This window comes from Mus musculus, chromosome 16, assembly GCF_000001635.26.
Source record: "Mus musculus strain C57BL/6J chromosome 16, GRCm38.p6 C57BL/6J".
Classification (NCBI taxonomy): Eukaryota; Metazoa; Chordata; class Mammalia; order Rodentia; family Muridae; genus Mus; species Mus musculus.
In genome coordinates this window covers 89,501,150-89,524,388 of record NC_000082.6, presented here as the reverse complement: position 1 = coordinate 89,524,388, position 23,239 = coordinate 89,501,150, and the positions used below count along the sequence as shown (strand labels likewise).

The 23,239-nt window shown below is 42.3% G+C and overlaps 1 protein-coding gene across 1 annotated transcript; it reads left to right on the top strand.

Moving 5' to 3' along the window:
* Positions 1 to 16,065: 16,065 nt before the first annotated feature.
* Krtap7-1 (keratin associated protein 7-1) lies at positions 16,066 to 16,686 on the top strand. Its single transcript, NM_027771.1, has one exon. It carries the CDS (start codon positions 16,127 to 16,129, stop codon positions 16,388 to 16,390), a length of 264 nt encoding a protein of 87 aa, NP_082047.1. The 5' UTR covers positions 16,066 to 16,126; the 3' UTR covers positions 16,391 to 16,686.
* Positions 16,687 to 23,239: the final 6,553 nt, after the last annotated feature.

The following is a 23,239-nucleotide window of genomic DNA, read 5'->3' as shown; positions in this document are numbered from 1 at the left end:
TGCTACCTCTTCCTCTCTGACTGACTACAGCCCTGAACAGCTTTCTTCCACAGACCCCGACCAATATCAGCTAGCTAACCTACTTCCTGTTTATGCTGTATGTGATAAACTCGCTGATTTTTCTGGGTTGCTGCTAGTGTGTCTCCATCTGCTTGCATGGTTCACCTGACCCCTGCTTGGCATTAATTTTGTCTGACGTTGTTTCATCCCCCACTGGTCCCATCAGGTGAAGTTCAAACTCTCACGGGTGGCATCCCGGTGATTCCATGGTTGGGCTACTTTTAGTGTAAGGGCATCCTGCTTGTGTGGCGCTTGCTCCGCCTCAGATCGGGACTCTGCCATCCCTCCTGTCCCCCAAGCAAAGCTCTTCTTTCCGTACAAGCCAACATGAGGAGGTCATGTGACTGGGGGATGGGACAGTTAGCTACTCAGCTGTTAGTGCAGAGGCATTTAATCGGCAAAGCTAGGAAATCTTACTTCTTTTAAAAGGGGAAAATAAGCAATGAACTTTTTCTTGATAATTGTAATTCAAATTCAAGAGGTTTTACTTCACCTACTGGAACGTCTATGTTTTTTTTTTTTTCAATCTTAAGCTCAAGGATTTCGTTTTAATTTGCATTATCTTACAATGTAGCCTATGATAGTTTCAAAGTATCAAAAGCATTTTCATGATGAGCAGTTATGAATAGTGTGTAGATTCATTTTAGGGTGCTGTCTTTAGGGACACAGCCAAATCCTGTGCTTTAGAGTCACTTCAAGTGGCCCAAGTTAGCACCATCAGCTTCAAACTTAAATTCTTTCCACATAGTTCACAAACCATTTATCTTTGTTCTGGTTATCATGTATTAAATAAATATATATTTATATATCAATTTATATATTATATTACTTATATTTATATAATATATTAGACTTATAAATATTTAATATATAAATATATAATATATTACACATATAATATATATTACTGGGGTTTAGAGTGGCATTTTTATTCCCATATCAAACTTGGTCTCCATTTTATCTGTCTTTCTCCTGACAAGCTTCCCAACGGTGAGGGTTCATTTTTACATTTATTTTATCTCTCTATCTCTCTATCTCTCTATCTCTCTATCTCTCTATCTCTCTATCTTTCTCTCTATCTATCTATCTATCTATCTATCTATCTATCTATCTATCTATTATTTATGTGTGTGTGTAGGTACTTCTCAGCACATGTGGGCACACAGATCTCAGGAGAAGATATTAGACAATTTCTATAACTCTCTACTTTATTCCTGTTTTTATTGATGGATAGTTGCACCACCATGCCCTCCCTGTTCTCCCAACCCCTCGCAAGCCCCTCTTTCACTCCCTCTCAAATTGACGGCCTCTTTTTAATTATTACTGCATACACCTGCACACACACACACACACACACACACACACACACACACACACACACACACGTCTTATTTATTTAAAAATATTGTTTATTCTTTGAATATGTTTATTCTTTTATATTTGTTTACAATGTATTTTGATCATAAGTATTTCCTTGCTCCTCTGTTTCAAGTCCTTATAGGCTCCAAAGGCTCTCCCACTTTCATATCCTCATGTTTTAAACATTCTGAGGTTAGTCAAGGCTTCCAGTGTGTGTATATGGGTGTAGGGCAATCAATCGACCAGGGATTCATCCCTGAGGAAAACCGACTCTCTGTCCCTCTTTGTCGCATATCAATTGTTCCCCAGCTGGGGGTGGATCTTTATAAACCCTGTCTCCAGCCATGTTGTAATTGTGATTGACATGACCTAAACAAAACCATAGCATCTGCAAGTTCGTGTACGTGATAGACTTGTGGTCTATGGAGAACAGTGCTTAACTGCTCTCTTCCTTTGAAACAGCATTTCCAACTGAACCAGAAGCTCACTGTGTCTGATCAGGCTGGGCTGGCCAGCTCTCCACTCCCCCAGTGCTGGGACCCAGGTGTGCCCAGCCTTTGTGTGGTGCTGAGCTTTACTGTCCGGTTCCTTATGTTGGTACCAGTATCTGAGCCTCATCCAACCTTCGTGAATCACTGTTCTACAGACCAGGGGTTTCTAGTTTCAGGTTGAAAAATGTTTTTAACTTTAAATAATATTACATGGTTCCAAAATAAACACAGAAAATGAGACACACTCTTCGTCTCTGTGTTCTCAGTCCTTACGACTGGTTTTTGACTTGCCGGTCTGGTTCTGCTGTTTCTTTTAAAAACCGTAGGAAACTATGGATTGCTGTTTTCATTTCAAACTCACAATGTTGTGAAATGTGATGACGCAGTGTGTGCCTTTTCATGGAGAAAATTCTGGATGTAACTCCCTGTTATTACACGGAGAGCTTCCTTTATTCAATTTGGTTGTTGGCTCCACGTAGAGTACCATGGCCACTCTCTTCCAGATGGGTGTGAGGGCTGGGTTTTCCCTCCTCATGTAGCCTGTAGCAGAGAGCTCTGTGAATCTGTCTGCTCTAATTCCTGCCCTCACATCTTTGGTGTATGCATTTAGCTGCAAACCTCCAAGTTGAAACGTAATGCATTCAAAACATAAGTGCATTTACCATTCTGCTAGATTTGAAAGTTGCCATCAGCGGAGTGAGGCCATTTTGCCTTGTGGCTACTGACAAATGAGTCATTCATGGGCGTTAAACAGCAATGTCTACTGTCAAAGACAGATGAAGTTAACATCATGTTAAGTAACAGATGAAGTTAGCTTCCTTTGGCCACCATGCTTGGCTGACAATTTAGTTCCCCCTAACACTACAGTTTACCACTTTAATTTGTTCTTTTTGATCGAGGCCAGCATCTCGGCTCTCCTTGTGTCCCTGATTTGTTCCTAAGACTGAACCTTAGGGATTTACAGTCGTCTTTGTCTTCTTTCTGAAATAGTGTTTGCTATAAAAAGAATTGTAATAGCTAAGTAGCAACCAGCTCATGTGACCTGACTCAAGCCGTATTGTATTCTCCATTTACTGATGCTGGCAGACTGGTCTGTTCTAATTTGTATGGTCATTCCGGCTGCCTGTGTTCTACTCCTGCCCCTCTATTCAAGGGTTGTGTGACCGCCTATGAATTACTTCACCTCAGTCTCCTCAGCCGAAATGTGATATCAACTGTAGCACCTCACAGTGACTTGGCAAAGATTATCACAAAGACTGTACCCAGAGTCCTTAGAGGCGTGCCAGGTATTTTGTCACAGATGGATTCCTTTGCTCCACTTGAGTGGAAGTCAAGAACAGGTGAGGTCAGCTCCCATTGGTATTGGTAGCATTGTGCTCTGAAATGCCAGAGTACCTGGGCTTTCAAATCCATAGACTTATAATTCCAGGTTTAAAGACTTCCAGATCCCAGGCTTATAGACTTATAGACTTATTGTTCCAGTCTTGAAGGCTTATAGCCTCATGCTTGTAGACTTATAGCTCCAGGCTTAAAGATTTACAGTTAGAGGCTGTGGGAAGCAGAAATTCATAGTTCTAGGCTTTCAAAACCAGAAACATGGCTCTGTGCTCTCTAAGTGAGAGGCTCACTGCTCTGCCAGGCTTTGGGCGCCAGTGGTTGTCTTTTAGCTTCTAAGCTTTGAGTGTTGAGAGCCCCAGCTCTTAACCACAATATGTGATTCCTTGGCAGCCCAAGCTGACTTATTCCTGGTAGCTCTCTGGAACTCCTCCAATAGCTACTCTCTAAGACAGCATTGGCTACAGTCAGGCAGCAGGAGAAGAGGCTGTCAACTGTCAATCAAGCGGATCCAAAGCTTCCAGGCAGCTTTGACCATTTAAAGATGAAAAGAATGAACTGTGCCAACATTCAGCAACAAGAAGTTAACACTTTTTAATGCATGCACATATGGGTATGTGTGGGTGTCTATGTGTGCATGCATGTGCATGCGTGCCTATGGATGTCAGAGGACAAGGTCATGTTCACCTCAGGAATGTTATATCCCTCTCTTGAGATAATTTTTCTTCACCCTAGGCCTTATCTACTCGAGTAGACCCGCTGTCCAGTAGGCCCTCAGATCCTTCCGTCTCTACCTCCTCAGCACTGGGTTTATAAGTATGCGTTACCACGCAAGAAGTTTTCCATGGCTTCTGGGCATTGAGCCCTGGTCTTTATGTTTACAAGGCAAGCTCTTCATCAGCTGAGCTGCCTCCAGCTCACACTCGGAACAGTACTTAATCCCCAATCACATAGCCTTAGAGAGGGTTGGGTCTGTGATCTGCTTAGTGTTAAGCACTCAATAAAAATACCTTTTATTTTTATGGTTACTACAGAAAGTATAATAATCCCCTGTCAATCAGGACGGTCTATTTTGGACTCTATAGCTATACTACTGTGTGAAATACAATAGCCGGTAGTATTGATCTGAAGGAACACCATAGTTTGTGTTAATTGGAGATGATGGGGGTTTTGATCTTGACTAATGACCACAATTATAACATTTTTACTTCTCTTCACTCTTCTTGACTTAAGGAAATAGTTTTCAACTCCATAGCTTTTAAAGAAAGCCCCAAGTTTTCAAACAAACACCCTTTACTTTCAAAATAGAACTACCCAGCACTCAGACTCTTCACGTGGGAAAGGCCCCATCCTCCCTCTTCAGCACACGCATGTGCTCTTAAACGGTGAAAATCTCTGCCTTTGGAAAGCACATAGGCAACTTGCCCTGGGCAAGTCAAGTTTAATGTGGCTCTCTGATTGGACAAGTCTGTTTTAGTGTGGCTCTCTGATTGGACAAGTCTGTTTTAGTGTGGCTCTCTGATTGGACAAGTCTGTTTTAGTGTGGTTCTCTGATTGGACAAGTCTGTTTTAGTGTGGCTCTCTGATTGGACAAGTCTGTTTTAGTGTGGTTCTCTGATTGGACAAGTCTGTTTTGGGCCAACCTTGGTTTTCCGGTTGATGCTGGTACCTTGTTTCTCTGTGGGCTTGTTTATCAGCTGCTGATGATATTGTAAAGATAACACTTGGTGTTTATCACCAGTGCTGCTGTTTGTGCCCCTGGGCTCCCTTCACAAGGATTTTATTAAACACTTAGTAACATTGTGCTTGCCCTCAGGCCTCTCCCTCAGAGTGTCTTAAAATGATTTCTTTTCTAAAAAATTAATTATTTATTTTTATACCCCAAATTTTATTCCCTCATCCTGTTCACCATCTGACTGTTGCACATCCCATACATACCTCCTCCCGACCCCCTAAGGTCCCTCCCTTTGAGTCGTGGGAGCCTCTCACCTCCCAGGTCTCTGGTGCATTCTGGGGGATCCTCCCAACCTCCTATTTCCTGAGGTTGCCTGTTTCCATTCTTTCTGCTGGCCTTCAGGGCTTCAGTCCTTTTGTCTCACCCAATACCAGATCAGGTTCCGCTCTCCCCTCCCCACTGCTCCCCCCCCCCAATCCACTTTCCCTCCCAGGTCCCCCTCTCCCTCCCCACTTGTGATAGCTTTCTTCTCTCTCCCAAGTAGGACTGAGGTGTCCTCACTTGGGCACTTCAGCTTGTTGAGCTTTTTGAGTTCTGTGGACTGTATCTTGGGTATTCTGTGAATGTCAAGTCTCAGATCTGATTCCTAGCCACCTCACTCTGTGCCCAGTGTTATGCTCTTTCTTCCCAGTGACACTTTGTGTACTTGTTACCAGCAGAATTCATATCCTTTTCCCTTAGCTCCAACCTCACACTTCCAGCAGTGACCAGGGAAGCGAGGGAAATGCCTTGCACACAAAGGATGTTCACTAAGAAGAAATATATTTGATAAGTACTCTTCTTTTGAGTGAAACTGGAACTTTAATAGCGATTAAAAAAAAAGATTCTCCAGGTAAGATGTTGATTTGTTTAATACTAGTTTTTGAGTACGCTCCGAGAGAAAGAGAGAGAGAGAGAGAGAGAGAGAGAGAGAGAGAGAGAGAGAGAGAGAGAGAGAGAGAGATATTACAACGAAGAGGGAGCCGATAGAGGAAATTTATTGAACGTTTTGGACATAACATCAGTATACAGACAGAACCACGCTCTGATTTGGAGATGAAAGAGTGCGTTGGATTTCAAAATAAACAAATTCAGGCTAGGTCCTGTTGTTTCCTTTCTAATCTATTTTTGAAATAACAGAAGCAGCAGCAGCAATATCAATAAAGATGCTGATAATCTAGACAACAACACACAGTTTCTTTCCTTGAGAAACTGGGGAAATATATTCTTGGACTTAACTGAGCCAAAAGATTTCTCCGGATTTCTCTCTAAACTCCACGCCATGTTCTCCACTGATAAAATCAAGGGAACATACAGTACAGACTTAGCAAGAGACAGCATCCGGATAATTGTTCTGGGACATTCTGCTCGCACAAGAAACATAGCTGTGTTGAATCTGAAATGTTTAATAAAATCGTGTCGGCTCTTCTAACTACATTTTCTGGGGTCACTCTATTGGCCTCTGTCTACACGTTCCCTGAGGAGATACTGCCCAAAGTCGGCCCAAAGTTGGCAAAGGCTCAAGCAAGACATTCATCCACCAAGGGTAACACTAGTGCCTGGTCGACACTGAGCATGCAGGTGATGGTGATGACCTACAGAGGGCAGCAGAGTCCCGTTCAGGAGTCCATGTCTGTACTGTATGTTTGGCTGTGATTAAAACAGAGACAACGATTTTGTTAATCAATTAGCATCATTTCATTAATATATCAAAATGCTTACAGGAATCAACTATATTCTGGGTTATATAGAATCAAACTCTCCAAGGCCGCGTATTGGATGTTTTTTCTCAGATGTGCCTTCCCCTCCCCCATGTGATGTGTTGACATTCCTTTGGTCACTTTTCTTGGCTCCTTTCTGATCACCTTAGACACTGACAGGGATGCTGAAGTGTAGTTCTTCACAGCTGATGGCTTCTGGCTGGGGTCAGGGTCGGGGTGCGGAAGGACCAAGTTTTCTTTCAGTTCTACACACTGGGAGTTTGTCCAGGGTCTAGTGAATATATGGGCAATATGAATTGGACTTGATATTTTTCTTTTCTTTCTTTCTTTTCTTAAAATGTGATCTGGGTAGATGACATGAAGTTTCCAAATAATCAATAAAAACATTATATTAAAAAAAAATCAGCTCACTTGTGCCTTAGTTCAGGAAACGTCTAGGTTGCCCAGGGTCCTTCTCAGTGCCTGGGGCCTCTTACTTTCCACATCGTCTATCTAAATCTCTTGGAGGCTTTCCTATGCTGTATCTCAGCCTCTTTTCTAGCTTAAAATGATATCATTTACTGACACAGCTTAATGCTTTTCTTCAAGGAGGACAAAGCCTCGATAACCAGGTTTATGCTGCATTGTAACTTATAGTAGGAACGTTTGTCAGTGGCGTCATCTATTCTTCATAAATGTAATTTATAATAGTGCCTAGTGCTTACAAGAACTACTATAAAAAGTCCCTGCCAGACTTTAGTTACAGGAGAAAAAATGTCTATAAATGGATTTTGGGGGAGGCAGCATAATATTTTGAAAATTGCCTTGAAAAGGATAGTGTATCAAAATGACAAGCTAAATACAGGCACCTACTTCCTACTCCTTTTCCACATGCCTAGATATGATAGAAAGAGATGGCATCTTTAAAAAGGAATAAATCATAACAACCTGGCAAAACTAAGAAAAGCTTTACATCCGTGGAGAAAAGAAATGCAGACTCGCTGGAAGAGAGACGGGCGGACAGAGCATGTGCAGGAGGAAGGTTGGCGAGTACAACGCAGAGGGAAGTTACTCACTTTGGGACACTTTGGGGGAGCTGACCTGCATTCCCCTTCTTGTGCCGAGCAATATGTAGAGTACTACACTTTAAACTCAGGCCAAGAGTGTAGGGAGCTTTAATGCGCTGTCCTTTGGTGGCTGGCACTAACGGAGAGGATACGCTTGAATGGATTTGAGATAATGCTTTAAAATTACTGGATCACCTGGGCTGCCTTGTCAGGCCTCAGTGGGAAAGAATAAGCTTAGTCCTGCTGTGACTTGATGTGCCAGGGTAGGTTGGTACCCATGGGGGGAGGCACTCCCCACTCTGAGGAGAAAAGCAGGGAGTGATGAGGAGCGAGTTTGTGTGGGTGGGACTGGGAGGGAAGGAAGGAGGAGGGCTGCAACCAGGATGTAAGATGAATAAATAAATACAAACATAAATGATGGTGAAAAAATTACTGGATTAGAGATGGTGTGTGTGTGTGTGTGTGCGCGCCCGCGCACACGAGTGTGTGTGTGTATACCAGATTATTTAATTACTGGGTAACCAGTATCAATTACCAGTGTAAAAATAGCACCCATTTATTTTCTCAGTTTCTATCGGGTCAAGAGTCTGGGAATGACTTTGCTATATGCTCTATACTTTGCAGCAGGGTATCTCCTGGGGCCACGGACTCACAGTTTCATTCACTGTGAAGCCAATACCATTGCTGGCAGAATTCAGCATCCTGCAGTCTATTCCATCATTGACTAATTTTCTGTTTTTGTTTTTGTTTTCACTAGGATGAAACTTCTCCCTCCTCCCTGTGCCACTCCTGTTCCTCCTCCTCTTCTACCACCTCCCTCCCCCTTCACTAGATATCCGCACCTTGCCAAATTCACTGGATGCTCTTCATCTTTCTCAGACCCATCTTGACATTAGGTGATGTGGCTATCAGTATATGGTTTGATATTGTGTGAGCTTTATGCACACAGTCCCCGCCTTTATGAACTGATGTGTGTAACTGTGTTATCATGTCCAGCAAATACTGTTCTGTGATAGAAATCCACTCCCTCCGGTTCTTAGCAGTCTTTCTGTCCCTCTTCAGCAAAGATCCCCGAGTCTTGAGGGAAAGGCTATGATATAGATGTTCCATTTGGAGTAGACACTTCACAGGCTCTTATTTCCTGCACCGTGCCTGGTTGCTGTATTACTTGCCGTCTGCTGCTTCCTTGTAGAGAACACAAGCCTCAGGTAGACATACGAGGGTGGAGATACATAGGGATGGCGCCTTTTGTGTGGATGAAGGACAGAAAGGGAGCGTCCTGGCTCTATATAAGAAGGGAGAAATGTGTAATGAGAAGCAAGTTTGGAAACAGGTCATGGTAAGATGTTTAACCTTCATTTCCTCTAAGAACAGGAAGTCACTGAAGGCTTTTCAAGTGGAGTAAAGTAGTTTATCTAGGAAAGGTTGCAGTGGCAGAAGAATCCTTTAGAGTAGTGAGGGCAGAGGAGGAGAGCAGTGGGCAGCCTGTGGCTGGTGTCCAGGGGAGGGGTGCTGCTGTCTGATCATGTAGCCACAGTGGGGATGGAAGAAGCTGTTGTGGGAATGTTAAAAAGATCTGCAAATTCCCGCACTACACCCAGCTACTCTCAGCCCCGGAGGTCTCGACAGCCAATTATCTCGCAGAGACTCTCTGACTCAGAGCTCCAAAATCTCCTCAGCCAGCTCACCAAGTTCCCACTGGTGGGTCGCTACCATGCCAGCCTCATGCTTCAAAACCCCCATGGCCTTTGTGTTGCACATCTGGTAAACCCACGCTTTGCCACCACACCTTTCTTTCTTGAACCCAGTTGAACCACCTCAGGGTGGTACTGAGTTTATAGCATGGACTTTAGGGTCTCTCCCCACCCTTGCCCACATCTTTTGTTATGCCGTATCTCTTTTCAGTTTCACGTGGAATTAAAATAAAATCCTTCTGCATAGATGCACATGTTGTTTGAGAGCACACGGTTCAATTTTTCTATATCCATAAAGTTTCTAAAGGGTCTCCCATGAGTGAGTTTGTGTGTTGTGTGTTGTCCCATGTGACCTGGAAAAGACTTGAGGTGACTTAAAGGGACTCACATTTGTTTGGGGGGTCTGTCTGCAAAGTAACTTATCCCTGGAGGGCTCCATTTGCTCCTGGGGAGAGTGTGCATTTTGCTGCAGCCAGATGGATTGTTCCGTGAGGCACCCATTCGCTTAGCATTGCTGTTTTCTGATTGTTTTGTAGATACTTTGTTGTTTTCTTACTCTCTCGTTTGTGTTTGTAGCTTGCTGGGTTGGTTCAGGGTGATAAGCTTTTATTTTCAACTTGCACATGTGTTGTGAGGTGTACATAAAAATCTTACATGGTAACTTTGTTACTCTATGACCCATCTTTTTATGTTCTTTATCCTGTGTTGTTTTGTCTGAATTTTTGTTTTTTAATTTTCTTACCAGAGATGTGGGGATTCATGTTTCAGTATTAAAATAATGCAGAATTCTGAAATTGACTATAATTGCTTTTTTTTTTTTAAAAAAACACCTCTGTTGATGCAAAAGTCATAGCTAGAATAAACAACAGATTAAACCAAATCAGAGTGGGCGTGGCTGGGGAATATAGGTTTCTTCAGATTACAGAGTTTCAATGTGGAGGTGGTTTCATGGAGCGTTTATAGTAACAGAATGAAGAAATGTGTAAATCAGGCATATCAGGCATATACAGAGTTTTTGGTGAAGTCATTAATTAAGTAGGAATAGCAGGCAGAGGAATCCCAACCACCAGCCTTACCTGATATCTTATCTGATATCCGACATCGTTCTTAGTCCCTCCACTTCTGGAGAGTAGGGTTTTGTTAAATTAATATATTTCCAATTTTATAAAACACGGTTCATCAGGATGTTAGGCTAAGCTCTACCTGCTACTAACAGGTTTCTAGCTCTGACACGGAGCTAGACAAAGATGGACTTATTTCATCCAAGATGAATTATACCGGACTGTGGGCAGCTCGCCAAGCTCTCCACAGTCACTGAAGTGTTGTTAATCAGCCTCTCGCCCTGGCACACACCGTCCTCTCCAGTAATCTTCATTCACCGTATTTTTATGTTTCATCATTTGTCCCAGAGAAGCCCTCTCTCTGTTGTTCTGATTCTACTATGGGGCTCTGTGGGCCAGATATCTGTATCTCTTCCAAGACTTGGGAAAATGTGTGCTGTTATCTCATTAAATTGTCTGTGTCTCTTCCCTGTGAACATGCGAGGCGCGGACATTTATTGGCTCAACGGTGCCTCATGTGTCTTTTGGTTTGCCTTGATTTATGAATTTCTGTTACTTTCATTTATTGTGTTTCCTCTAAAGTGTTTACTTCAAATCCTGGCCTTCAAATTCAAAAGCGTATTTCCTTCTTCTTGGTCTAGTCTGTTATCGGTGCTCTTGAATATTCTTTTGACTATTAATTAGAGTCTTCGGCTCCACAATTAAAAAGTAAATGATCTCTAGTTCCCTGTTCGCATCTTTGTTCAGATCAGAACTGCTTTGTGGACCCGGCCGCACGCACTGCCTGCCTGTACGTGTTGGATCCCACTGAGCCTCTCGCCGGGGATCATTATTTTGAAATCCTTTTACAGCAGTTTTCTTACGTTGGAGTCAGTGGCAGGAGAGTGAATGAGGTTCTTTGGTGGCTCCCTGTTTCCATGTTTCTTGTGTCCCTGTGTTCTCACTGTCTCCGATTTTACCGAGTCGCTTTCCTAGGGAGAGACATCTGATGAGGTTGTGTGCTAAGGTGTTGCTTGTGTGGGACACGCTGTAGTGGTTGCAGCGTGGGTCCATTTCTGCAGTCCACACAGTTTCTGAGCTGCCGTGATCTCATGGAGGTTTATGAATCCTTCAGTGGCCTTCTCTGGTGTCTGGGCTGCTGCTCCAATGGATGAGTCAAACCGGCTCCTTCGCTGAGTTGTGGTTGCTCAAGGAAATGCAGGAGCTACTATACTCTACCGGGTCAGGTGTGACCTTTGGTGGGGGGGCCTGATCAAGGGCTAGCTGTTTTCTTGTGAGTGTTGTGTAGTCCTTGAAGAGTTTCTGCATCATTTCCCTCTACACTGGAACAGGTTGTCACAGCCTCGAGAGCATGCTGGCATCAGTGAGACTTGGGGTCAAACACAATTCCTTCTGCTGAGCAGGTCCTTCCGTTCCCAGGCAGAAGGGTGACATATGGGCTTTGGTGCAGGGTCATGCTGCTTTAAAGTCTACACATCCTGGGCTCACATCAAGACTGTGTTGTTTGTGTGGTACAGTGCAGTGGCGTTATACAATCCCTTTTCTTTTAAAGCCTGTTTGGGTAGTTTCGTGTGCTTAAGGAGCATAACGTATCACCTGCCAGGTATGAAGTAGAGTTGTACTTCCCAACGTGGACACCGAGAAGTGGCCAGGTTTTCAGAGACAAGAGGAGGAGGGAAACGATGCAGAAACTCTTCAAGGACTATTTAGTGCTATGTGTCTGTGACAGTCCGGGTCATGATAGCCCTACTCCATCTTAAGACTCTGGGTCATCAGCGTGCAGCCTCGACGCTCACCAGCCCGAGAAACAGGAGTGTCGTAGATAAGAAATTGTTTAGGTCTTTAAAAAGCATGACACCTCGGGGTGGCTTGCTCCGGCAGCCGCAATGGGCCTTTACTGGCTGGTAGAGTCATGAAAAACAGCACAATGTATCGCATATCTGAAGCGCTTTATAAGCTGCCCTTTTAGAGGTTTTAATGACATCACAAATGCAGCCTCTGGGATGACGCCTGCAGTGGATCACATGGGTTCGCAGTTTGATTGTGCTGAGTGGCAAGTATGTCACCAATGTTCTTCAACGTCTCTGGAGCCGGTCTTCTTCTAGAATACCATAATACTCACATCATAAGATCACTGTAAAAATTAAATTAGTGTTTGTCCAGTGCTTGGAAGAATGCACCACGGCACATCTTATCTCTTTATCATTTAGCATTCTATTTGGAAAATGTATAAACAAATATCATATGTAGTGTGTAGACCAGAGCTTAACACCGAATGAGCTCCTCATGAATATTCATTTTCACTCGTATTTAGAATAAAAAAAATAAATATTGAATAATAATAAAAAATTTGGCTGAGAATTTGCTCTAGGAAGATCTAATAGGACTCAAGAAAACAAATAAACAGGGGCGAAAACGAACCGTTTCCTTTTGACTTGGATTAACTAAAAACAGGCCGTTCAGGGGATTTTTTTCTGTCACTAGGTCGCCTCCCCCCCCCCCCCTTCCAATCAGACAGGAGGCAGGGAGCAGAGGAGAATGAGAAAGACAAATGAGGCATCTGCATTTTTTAAATCTTTATCACCCCGAGTTGAAGGAGCCAAGATATATGAAATGCCTGTGCAACACACCTTCCCTTGTGAGATACGCAGCTCAGGGCAGTCTCACACAGTAGCCCAACAAGGATGCTTGCTTAACGTCTCCTCAAAGATTGACACTGAGTTCATGAGAATGGTTTTATTCGTGAAAATCACTAAGAGTAATTACTTCTGAAATTTCATGCATTGGTGGGAAGAAGAGTCCGGGAATCCTGAGTTGCTTACATAGGGGACTCTTTTGTTTCCATCGGAGAACCCCAACCCCTAGGTCAGACTCTGTATGTAAAATGCTACTTCCCTCTTGTGGTAGTGTTTCTAAATTGCAGGTTGCAGTGACCCGGCAGAAGGAACTATTCAATAGTCACAAGTCATTTTTAGTTACTCCCACCCTCGATTACTCACAAATGTCTCAAGTTTCCAGTGTTTATCTTGTGTAGAGTCCATAGAAGTCTCATCCTTCACACAGTGTATTCTAGCCAGAGTTTTCCCATCTCATCTCCTCCCAGACTCTCCTAAACTCCCTAATCTTTCCTACTCCATGTCCTCTCTCTTTCTTTAGAAAACAAACTGGCAAATTACAAAAACAAATAAGAACAAAAAAAAACAAACAACAAAAAACAAAACAAAATAAAAATCACGAGAAACATGTATGCGCGTGTCTGCACATGCACACACACACAAGATACCCCTCACACAGCATAGAAACACAAAATTGGAAGCCATGATATATAAGCAAAAGACCAGCAGGGTGAAACGTGCCTAGGCAGAACATCATAATATACAAACCCCTCCAAAAATGTCATTGCATTCATGACCATCTACTGCTGGGCATGAGGCTTGCCCTTAACTATAGTGTGTATATCCAGTGTGACTCCTTTGGAGAAACAATTCTCTCTCTCTCTCTCTCTCTCTCTCTCTCTCTCTCTCTCATCCATAAGCAGTTTTCAGTTGGTGATACCTTCTCGGTTAGGGATGGGGCTTGTGTCCATGTCTCTCCCTCAGTGTTTGGATCTGTGCAGTTTCTTTGCACTGACACACACACACACACACACACACACACACACACACACACACACACACACACACTGTTTTCCATGCCTTATGACTCTTACACTCTTTGCATCCTTGAACCCTGAGAGGGGGGAGGGGCTTGAAGAAGACATTCCATTTAGGACTGGGTGTTCCAAGGTCCCTTACTCTCTGCACACTGTCCAGTTGTGGACCGCTGTATTAGTTCCCATCTGCTGCAGGAGGAAGCTTATGATAACTGAGTGAGACGTTATTTACAGGTATAGCAGAATGCCATTGGGAATCAGTTTATTGCTATGTTCCTTTAACAGAACAGTAGTATTCGGTTTTCCTGTAAAGCCATGTGAGGTAATTATATATACAATAAAATAAATTAATATGGTGAAATATATATATATATATTATTAATTCATTCTTTTTCCTAAAAATGAATTCAAAGATGGTTTTGTTTCTTATCTTCTGTAAATGCAAACACTCATAAATTTAAAATTTTTTATGAAGCTTAGAAGATGTTCTTGATAGAACCCAAAAAAGCATCTCCATAAACCGGTTCTGGTGGGAATAACTCATTTTGCCTATTGGACATCCATAAGACATTGTTTCTGCACAGGGTCTCACTCTGTAGCTGAGGTCGGCTTTGAACTCTGAAGCTCTAGGATTGTAAGTATACAGCATAAAGCCCCGCTAAATTTGCCACTTTCCTTTTTATTCAGACTATTTATTCAGACTGTTTATTCAGACCTTTATTCACACAGGAGGATGGCTATTTATTAACTGTCTAATTTGGTACAGATTTACCCTTTCAGATTTAAATTTGGTATGATTTCCCTTATCACACAGATGATTGCTCATAACACAGTGGGGAGCCAAAGAGAGCATTCTACATTCAGAAATATAACTTGTATTTTTCTAAACTGGGTCACGGCTCTCAGGATTGGTTTACTAGCAACCACTTAGAACCAAATGCGGCACAACATGACTTTGAAATGGGCACTGCCCCACTCAGCCCCAGCACACCGCCACCACCACAAGATAGTTTGGCAGATTTACAAGTAAAGATTCTATGTTCTCCATAAAAAGTAAATATGTGTTAACAAGAAAGATGCTCATAAAGGAGACAGATGAAAATTACTGGTAGTTTTTCTTCCTGGGCTATCATAGATGTGGTGCCCTTATAGCCTTTATGAAAAGATTTGTTCATTTTTAATGAAAAATTAATACATGTATATACTATGTGTACACGCTGTGTCTCTTCCTCTCCCTCCTCCACCCTCCCACCCATGTATTTCTTATCTCCCTCCCAAATTCATGTTGTTTGAATAAGAATAGTTCAGATAACTTTTTTTATGCAATGCTCTTAAGGAAAAAAAAACATTGAGATGAATTTATACAAAACAAGCTGTTTAAAAGTCAACGATTCCATGGTCTCTACTATAGTCACACCATTCTGCAGCTACTAGTTTTACCTGGTTCTCAAGTGCCAGTATTTTGGAATGATATAGGAAATGAAATTCGTGAGGTCTATAGTGATTTTGTCTAATGTCTTAGAATGATTTTTACCCAAGAGTGAAAGATCTCAGAGGGTGGTTATGTCTTGGTTTAGGTGTTTATGTTCTTGCCAAAACTTTTTTTTTTAGCCTAGTTATGTCAACTGGGAGGAGTTTCTAAGCAGAAGATTTAGAGCCTCAGATGATGCAATCAGGACAGTAGTTAAACCGTGGGGCACCTATGAAAAGCATTCAGTGCAATGTCAAGGATGGTCACCGGCTTTGAAGATAGCACACATTCCTTTGTAAACAGAAAAGCTAACAAAAATGTGGGCAGAGTCTGTTTCTTTATGGACATTTTATTGGAAAATAATAGGCTTAATTATGCAAATTTGAGGGAAGGTATGCAGTGACTGGTGTGTCACATCCACCAGCTCAAGGTATAAAAAGCAGAGTGAGGGGAGATGCTTCATTCACACCTGGGTAACTTGTTCTTCACAGTCTATCCAACTCTCTCTCCACATCTGCCACCATGACTCGCTATTTCTGCTGCGGAAACTACTTCCCAGGGTATCCCTGCTATGGAACCAACTTCCATGGGACCTACAGAGCCACCCCCCTGAACTGTGTTGTGCCTTTGGGCTCCCCCCTGAACCATGGCTGCGGAACCATGTACAGCTCCCGCAACTTCTGCTATGGTGGCATTAGTAACTTCAGCAATCCAGGCTGTTGCTACGGCAGCAGCCTCTACAGGCCATGGGGCTCTGGCTCTGGCTTCGGCTACAGCACCTACTGATGATCCAATGGCTTTGAAGATTACAGGACCCTCAACCAGCTACCGTCCCAAGAAACAACCTGAAAAGCAATGTTTGCCTTCCACCCTCCCGTGGCAGCCACAAGATACAGACTGTGGTCCAGCAATGCTCAGCAGGAGCCCATCTATAAACCGAAACTCATCTGCAGCTAAAAGAAGCAAGACAAGCTTTTTCATGAGAGACTGAAAATGACAGCAACATAAATGTTGTTTCCCGTTGGGGTGGGTGGGCAGGGTCTTACTGTTAGTCTCCCAATAAACTAGTTTCATGCATCACACATATTTTGTTCTGAGCTTTGATTTTGCTGTGTTTTGTATGCTCTTGAATTCGTCAACCCATTTTCAATCCCTAATGGCTGAGGCTGGTCTTAACTAAAGTTTACAAGTGGGTGTGGCTAAGGAGCCCTTTTCTCCCCCAGGAGTGTGGATAGCATCGTCCCAGCACTGTGGAAGCCAGCCAGGAGGGGTGAAGCTTCTGAGTTGGTCCCAGCTTGATTTCTCCATGTTCTATGACCCAAGTATAGGGTGCCTTCAGCGGTAGGGTCTTACCACCATGTTGTGGAAGGTAACCAAGAACAATGCTAATAATCTTAATGTTGTTGGGTCAATGGGCCCTTACTGGCCAGGAACTTCAAAGAAAGTAACCGATTCCTTGCACTTGGCTTTTTATCTGCTAGCCTCTGGTGTCTAGGCGAGGCACTGTTGCTTTATTATTAGGTAGCTATTTTAACTTGTGTGTGTGTGTGTGTGTGTGTGTGTGTGTGTGCAAAACATGTCCACTGGTGTAAAATCAAGGAAATAAGAGACACTCTGACTGGATTTAAGTCCCACTTCACTAGATGAAGAAATTCATACCTGGCGCTATTATTGGGCCAAAATCCTGGAGGAGAACCTAGTATTATTTTACTAATTGGATTTAATATTAAACCAAATGCTAATGATATTATTATACCCACAGATCAATGCATCTCTCAACACTCATCTGAGAAGCTTGTACTTGTAGCAGATGATAATTAATACCAAGACCCACAACTGGCCAAGATGCAGAGAACAAAAGAAGGATGCTTAGGCATAGTAGGACACATAGACAGCGCCTCCTCCATCTGAGGCTCAGGGACTGTTGCACAAGAGAAGACAGAATGGAAGAGCCAGAAGAGGCTCTGCTGACTATAAGGAAACAGTGTCTTGTGACCACAACAGGGCAGCTGCACACATGCATTCACAACATGCAGAATGCCTGTTAAAGCCCAAGCCAGAGCATGTCTCAGCATGTAGATAGGAGCTGGTTATACAATCTCACCCAGGCTGTAAGGATATTGACAATTGTCAACTCTTGGGCGAGGGAAGAGAATGTTTCCTCTGAAAGTGTTGTCCCTGGTCAGTTGGCCACACAATAGAGGAAGATCTAAGAATATTTGGGCAGCACAAACTGGTCTTGAAGGACTCAAAACAAACAACAAACAAACAAACAAACAAGGACACAAAGGGAAGGGGAGAGGGGATGAAGAATATCATTAAAACACATTGTGTGAAACTTTAAAGAGCTAATGCAAATAAATACAAAAGAGGGAACTGTCCCAGACTTAGTCCAAACAACTGGTAGTTGTTACTTTTAATTACTCAAATAGTCACTGTAGAGTGATTATTCTCTTAGTATCTGTACTCTTTGCTTTTGTGAGACCTGGATACCATAGATTGATGAGTTAATTACAGTTAACTGGATTTAGCTAAGAAACCCCTAAGATGTTATCAATAAAGCAGAGCTAACTGTTGAACTCATACAGTGTATTTCTCTTTCCAGTAGGTGGGTTTCATTTTCTCCAACTTCTTCATCTCTAATTATACAGATATCTAGTAAGAAAAATGAATCCTCTACCCTCTGGAAGGATGGTTGCCATCAAAAGCACTTGAGATGGCATGTGGCAGCCAATTCCCTGTCTTGTTTTCAGATTATGTTCTGAACTAAGAGAGCCATTCATTCATGTGTCAAGTGTTTATTACACTCTAATAGTATGCTCAATTAATTGTTAATGGACTTAACTTGTTAAATTTCTGCTTTATAAAAGTAAATATGGTATAGTCCATCTCATATACTCATGCATTAAGAAGTATGGGCTCTGGGCACTGTGTTTAGCACTTTGAAACTATATAAACGTTCAAGCAGTTAGAGCCTGACTTGGAAGCTGACTGTCTTCAAGAGGGAATCCCATCAGTTGGTAGACACTCACTATGCCATGAGAACACTGGGCACCATTCTAAGTTCTGGGGGCACGGAGATAAAACACGGTCCCCTAGGTGCTCGCTATTTAATGTATGAAAGTCATTAAAAGGGCATTAAATCCAGTATTTAATAATAAAGGGCACTAATAGTCTCCTTCAAAATATGCCAATTACTCTCTACAGTTTGCATCCAGGCAAAGTCCTTTGCTGTAGTTTCTCCCCAACCCACAGTACACAGCCAATGCTCCACCTTCAGTCAGTCAGTTGTCTGACACTGACTCTGGGAGCCCCCGTTCCCCTGAGGGCCCAGCCATGCCTGATGTATGTCTCTTTAGTGTTCTTCAGGCTGGATCGGCTCTCAGCCTGTGTATTCCTTGGTACCAGCCGACTTGAAGACTATGGTCCAAATGCTTTGTTGAAAGTTCCTGGATTTCCTTCCTATTGAATCGTGTGGTGCATCATTGCAGAACCACCACAGAAGTGCAGCTGTGACCTCGGCACTCCTCACCGGAGCTGGAATGTGTTGGCTTATGCGGGTTTGGTTGATATTACCAGCTTGTCTCCTTATGAATGGGCATTCTTCAAGTTTCTCCACTATAAAGTCACTTCCCCATTTATGATTAACAATTTTTAAGGTCTTATTGCATTCGTTATTTAGTAATGTGCTTTTCTTCTCTTTATTTGTTGTATTTGCTTATCTTATTTTTTTAAATTTAAATTTCAACCAACGTTGACACTGGTTGATACTTTCTTATTTTCCTCAGTTGTTCACGTTAGTTAAGATTGCTAACTAACTAGTGTGCGATTCAGAGTGTCCTTGAGTGGAGGGTAAAGCCATTCATGCAGGCTCTTATGTATTGTGAAATGGCCTACATCACTGTATTAGTCAGGGTTCTCGAGAGTCACAGAACTTACGGGTTGTCTCTATATAGTAAAGGAATTTATTGATGTCTTAATGTCTGCAGTCCATCTCACATATTTAAAGAGTCAGAGTTTAGATCCACAAATATGAGAGACTAAGTGACATTTTTTTTTCTGGCTCTGGGTTAACCCAGCATATCTTCTAGTTCCATCCATTTAGCCACATCTTTACTGATGAACGGAGTTCCACTATGCACGTGTACCACATTTTCATTGTTAAGCCATTTGCTGAAGGGCATTCAGGTTGTTTCCATTTCACAGCCATTGTGAGTAGAGCTGCAATGAATACAGCTGAGCAAATGTGCAGTCAGATATCAGTTCCTTTGAGCAGATTCCAAAGATTGAAATGGCCGGGTTATATGGGGATCTCCTTCTAGGTTTCTGAAAGATTTCTACCCTTATCTGCATAGCGGCTGCACCAGGCTGCAATCCCACCAACACTGAGTGAAAGTTTCCCTTTTCCCACACCTGAACCAGTTTTCCTTGTTGGGTTTTGCTTTATCTTGGCCATCCATCTTACCCCAGTCAGTAATTTAATTTACATTTCCCTAGTTGCTAAGGATTTTGAACATTAAAAAAGCCACTTCTTAGACATTTTTACATCTACTTTCGAAAACTCTATGTACAAATAGCCTACTTTATAATTGGGTAAATTTTTTTTTATTCTTTGATTTTTGCACTCTTGGGAGTGATAAAAAGGAAAAACTTTGAAGACTTTAACTGGGAAAAAGAGAGGCCAATACCTGAAGGGAGTGGGAAGCAAGACGGATAAATATTACAGCGGATGTTTGAAAGAGACATAAGGAAACAGCACATTTTTACTTAAAAATACATATAATACATGTATTAAATGGTTTAAATGAAGTTTATCCATTTGTGGTGATAATTCTCTTCCCAAAGCTGTAGACTATCTAACAAAAAACCTGGTACCAGACATGGAAGTTCTTAGTCCAGGGACTTCACAAGGTTCCAGAAGAAATATAGGAATTTCCCTTGGCTTCATCCCAAAACAAAAAGGCAAGAGCCCAATTGCTGAAGACACCGCATACTGTGAAAACAGGACTTGGAGGAATCAAGTTGGAACTGACCCAGTGACCTCCTTCTTGAGGACAAGCTTGCCTAGCATCTGAAGCTGTGAGTGCTAAGGGAGGGAAGCTGTGCAGCTCTTCCCTCTTTTCTGCTTCCCCCTTTCCATCACGCAGAAGTCCACTCACTCCTGACTGATGCTGTCACTGCAATTCTTCCTAGTCAATAACAGCATTGTACATAATACATAGTGGTTAACAGCTTATAAAAAGTGTGAATAGAATTTTATTTAAGTCTGACAACTATCTTGGGAGAGACTGGTTTCAATTGAAGAAGTTGCTAGAGATTAATTTGTCCCAGTGGGTAAACATTCAGCAAATGGGAAAACAAGTCTCAAACAAATAGTACCAAGATGAAGTCTTCTGATGCTACACATGCCTACTGGATTGCCATTGATAAGGAAAGAAAAAACATTAGCTATGTGCTTGCCAATTTATTCGTAACTGACATTAACAAGATCTTTCAGAATGGTCACATGCTTAAAAAGGATTAAGTAATTGTTAATCACCATTTTTAATCTCAGTGCCAACTCCTGCGGTATTTCTTCTTCATTATGTCTAAGAAATGGCGTCAGATCTTTGGTCCTAATGTTTCTGCCTCAACTCACACTTCATTTCTTGGGTAGATCCTTATCCTAGCTGTAGATCTTTTCTACTTGGTAGTCCTTAGTCCTTCTTCCATCAGTACACACAAAAAGGCTAAATGTATAAGTAGAATGCAGCTAGATATCATAAGTTGTTCATGAATTTAAAATTTCCTTATAGTTTCCGGGAAAAGGAGCAGTCAGGAGTGCACAGAAGCCCATTTTTTTTTTTTTCAATCGGCTCAGGTCCCGACAAGAGGGGAGTTTAGACCTCTTTGTTCTCTTCTGCCCTCTTCTAGAAAAATTCTATGGAGCCTTCAGGAAGTCTTACTCAACTTCTGGTAACTTCCCCTGCTCTACTTTAGACGTTGGGACTCAGTTTATTGATATTGTTCTATTGTACCTAAGGAATTTCCACTGAAGCATCTTCCACCAACTGCAGGAATATGCTTTTACTCAGTGAAGCCGGATCTTTTAACTAGTCGCCCTATTACCTCATGACATAGGAAACCACAGATCTCACTGGAAGGTGTCTTCAGGGGATTGTTACAGAGTTCAGACTTGGATTAGGAGTTCTGGAGGATGTTGAGGGACATAGGGGTACTATTTGCATTAGAGACTACATTGGTTGTATATTTCTCTTACAACTACCACAGATTTAGCAGTTTAAGACAACAGAAGTTTATCTTCTCATAGCTCTAGAGGTTGGGCGTTGAAAATGGTTCTTTCAGGACTCAGAGATAAAGTTGTTGGAAAGTTAACATTCATTTCAGAGTTCCTAGAAGATAGCTGATGAGTTTCCAGTTTCTACAGGAAACCCAACATTCTCAGCTTGTGCACCTCCACCCTCCTTCAAAGAGAGCTGTAAATCATGCCAAGATTCCAGACAGTTTGCCTGGCTTCCTCTTCCACTTAACAAAGTTCCTTGTTATTCCATTAGGGAATAATGGAGACAAAATACAAAAACCTCCTACCTCAAGGCCAGCTCATTGCCAACCTTACATTCTCCTGTGTGACCAGTATTTATGCATCTCAGGGATGAGAGTCCTGGCTCCCCTGAGAGACCATTACTATGCCTACCTCAGGTGCTGTTAGGAATGGAGCTAGAACTCAATAAATGCTTGTGTTGGTTTTACTTAAGAGAGAGAACAAAGTTCACGATGTAATTGTTGTAATCGTGGCTGTGTTTGCTTGATAAAGTTCTTGCTTCTGTTTGTTTCCAGACGTGATTATGAAACGGTCCTTGCAAGGGTTGTGTTACTCTCTCATTGTCCTCGACTGACCTCATCTGATTTGGGGTTCTTACGGCTGTTTGTGGGAAGAAGGGGGTTAGCACTCTCATTCATTCCCATTGCCTCAAGGTGACCTTGTCTCATCTGAGTTCTGAAGGCTGTGAAGAGGAAGAAGGGAATGGAAGGCTCTGATCCTCATTGTCTAAGAGTGACCCCATTTGATTTGCAGTTATAAAGGTTGGGAAGACATTCTGAAAGTTTGCGCCTGGAAGAAAGGAATAGACACCTTATTGGGCCGACAGTGTTTCTGGGTTGTTAGTGATTCCCCCGCCAGAGCCTTCATTAACTGACGGCTTTGATTTTCTCAATGTTTTTGTACACTTTGTAAATTTCTCCAGTGTTATCCTTAGCACCATCTTCACACCTTACTAAATATTAGTTGAAGTAATTCAATTATTTGCAATTTTGTAGAAAAACTCAAATTCATGGCTACTTAACTTAAAATCGAGTCTCCTGACAAGAAACACAGACATCACTGGGAAGCTGGCCCAGCGCGGCACCTTAGGAGCCTCTGCTGTTAAATTGGACTTTCCACTTTAATAAGATTCTCAGGTGATTTGTGTGCACATAAAGTTTGAGCACCAGCCCTGTCTTATTGATTTCATCCCAAAGGCAGGAGAGAGGAAGATGCATCTCACTGTTGATTCCTAAAGTGCCGGTGAAGGTATTACCATCTTCATCAAAAAGAAAGTTTTCTCCTCAAAAATTATTGTTATTATAATTTTCTCT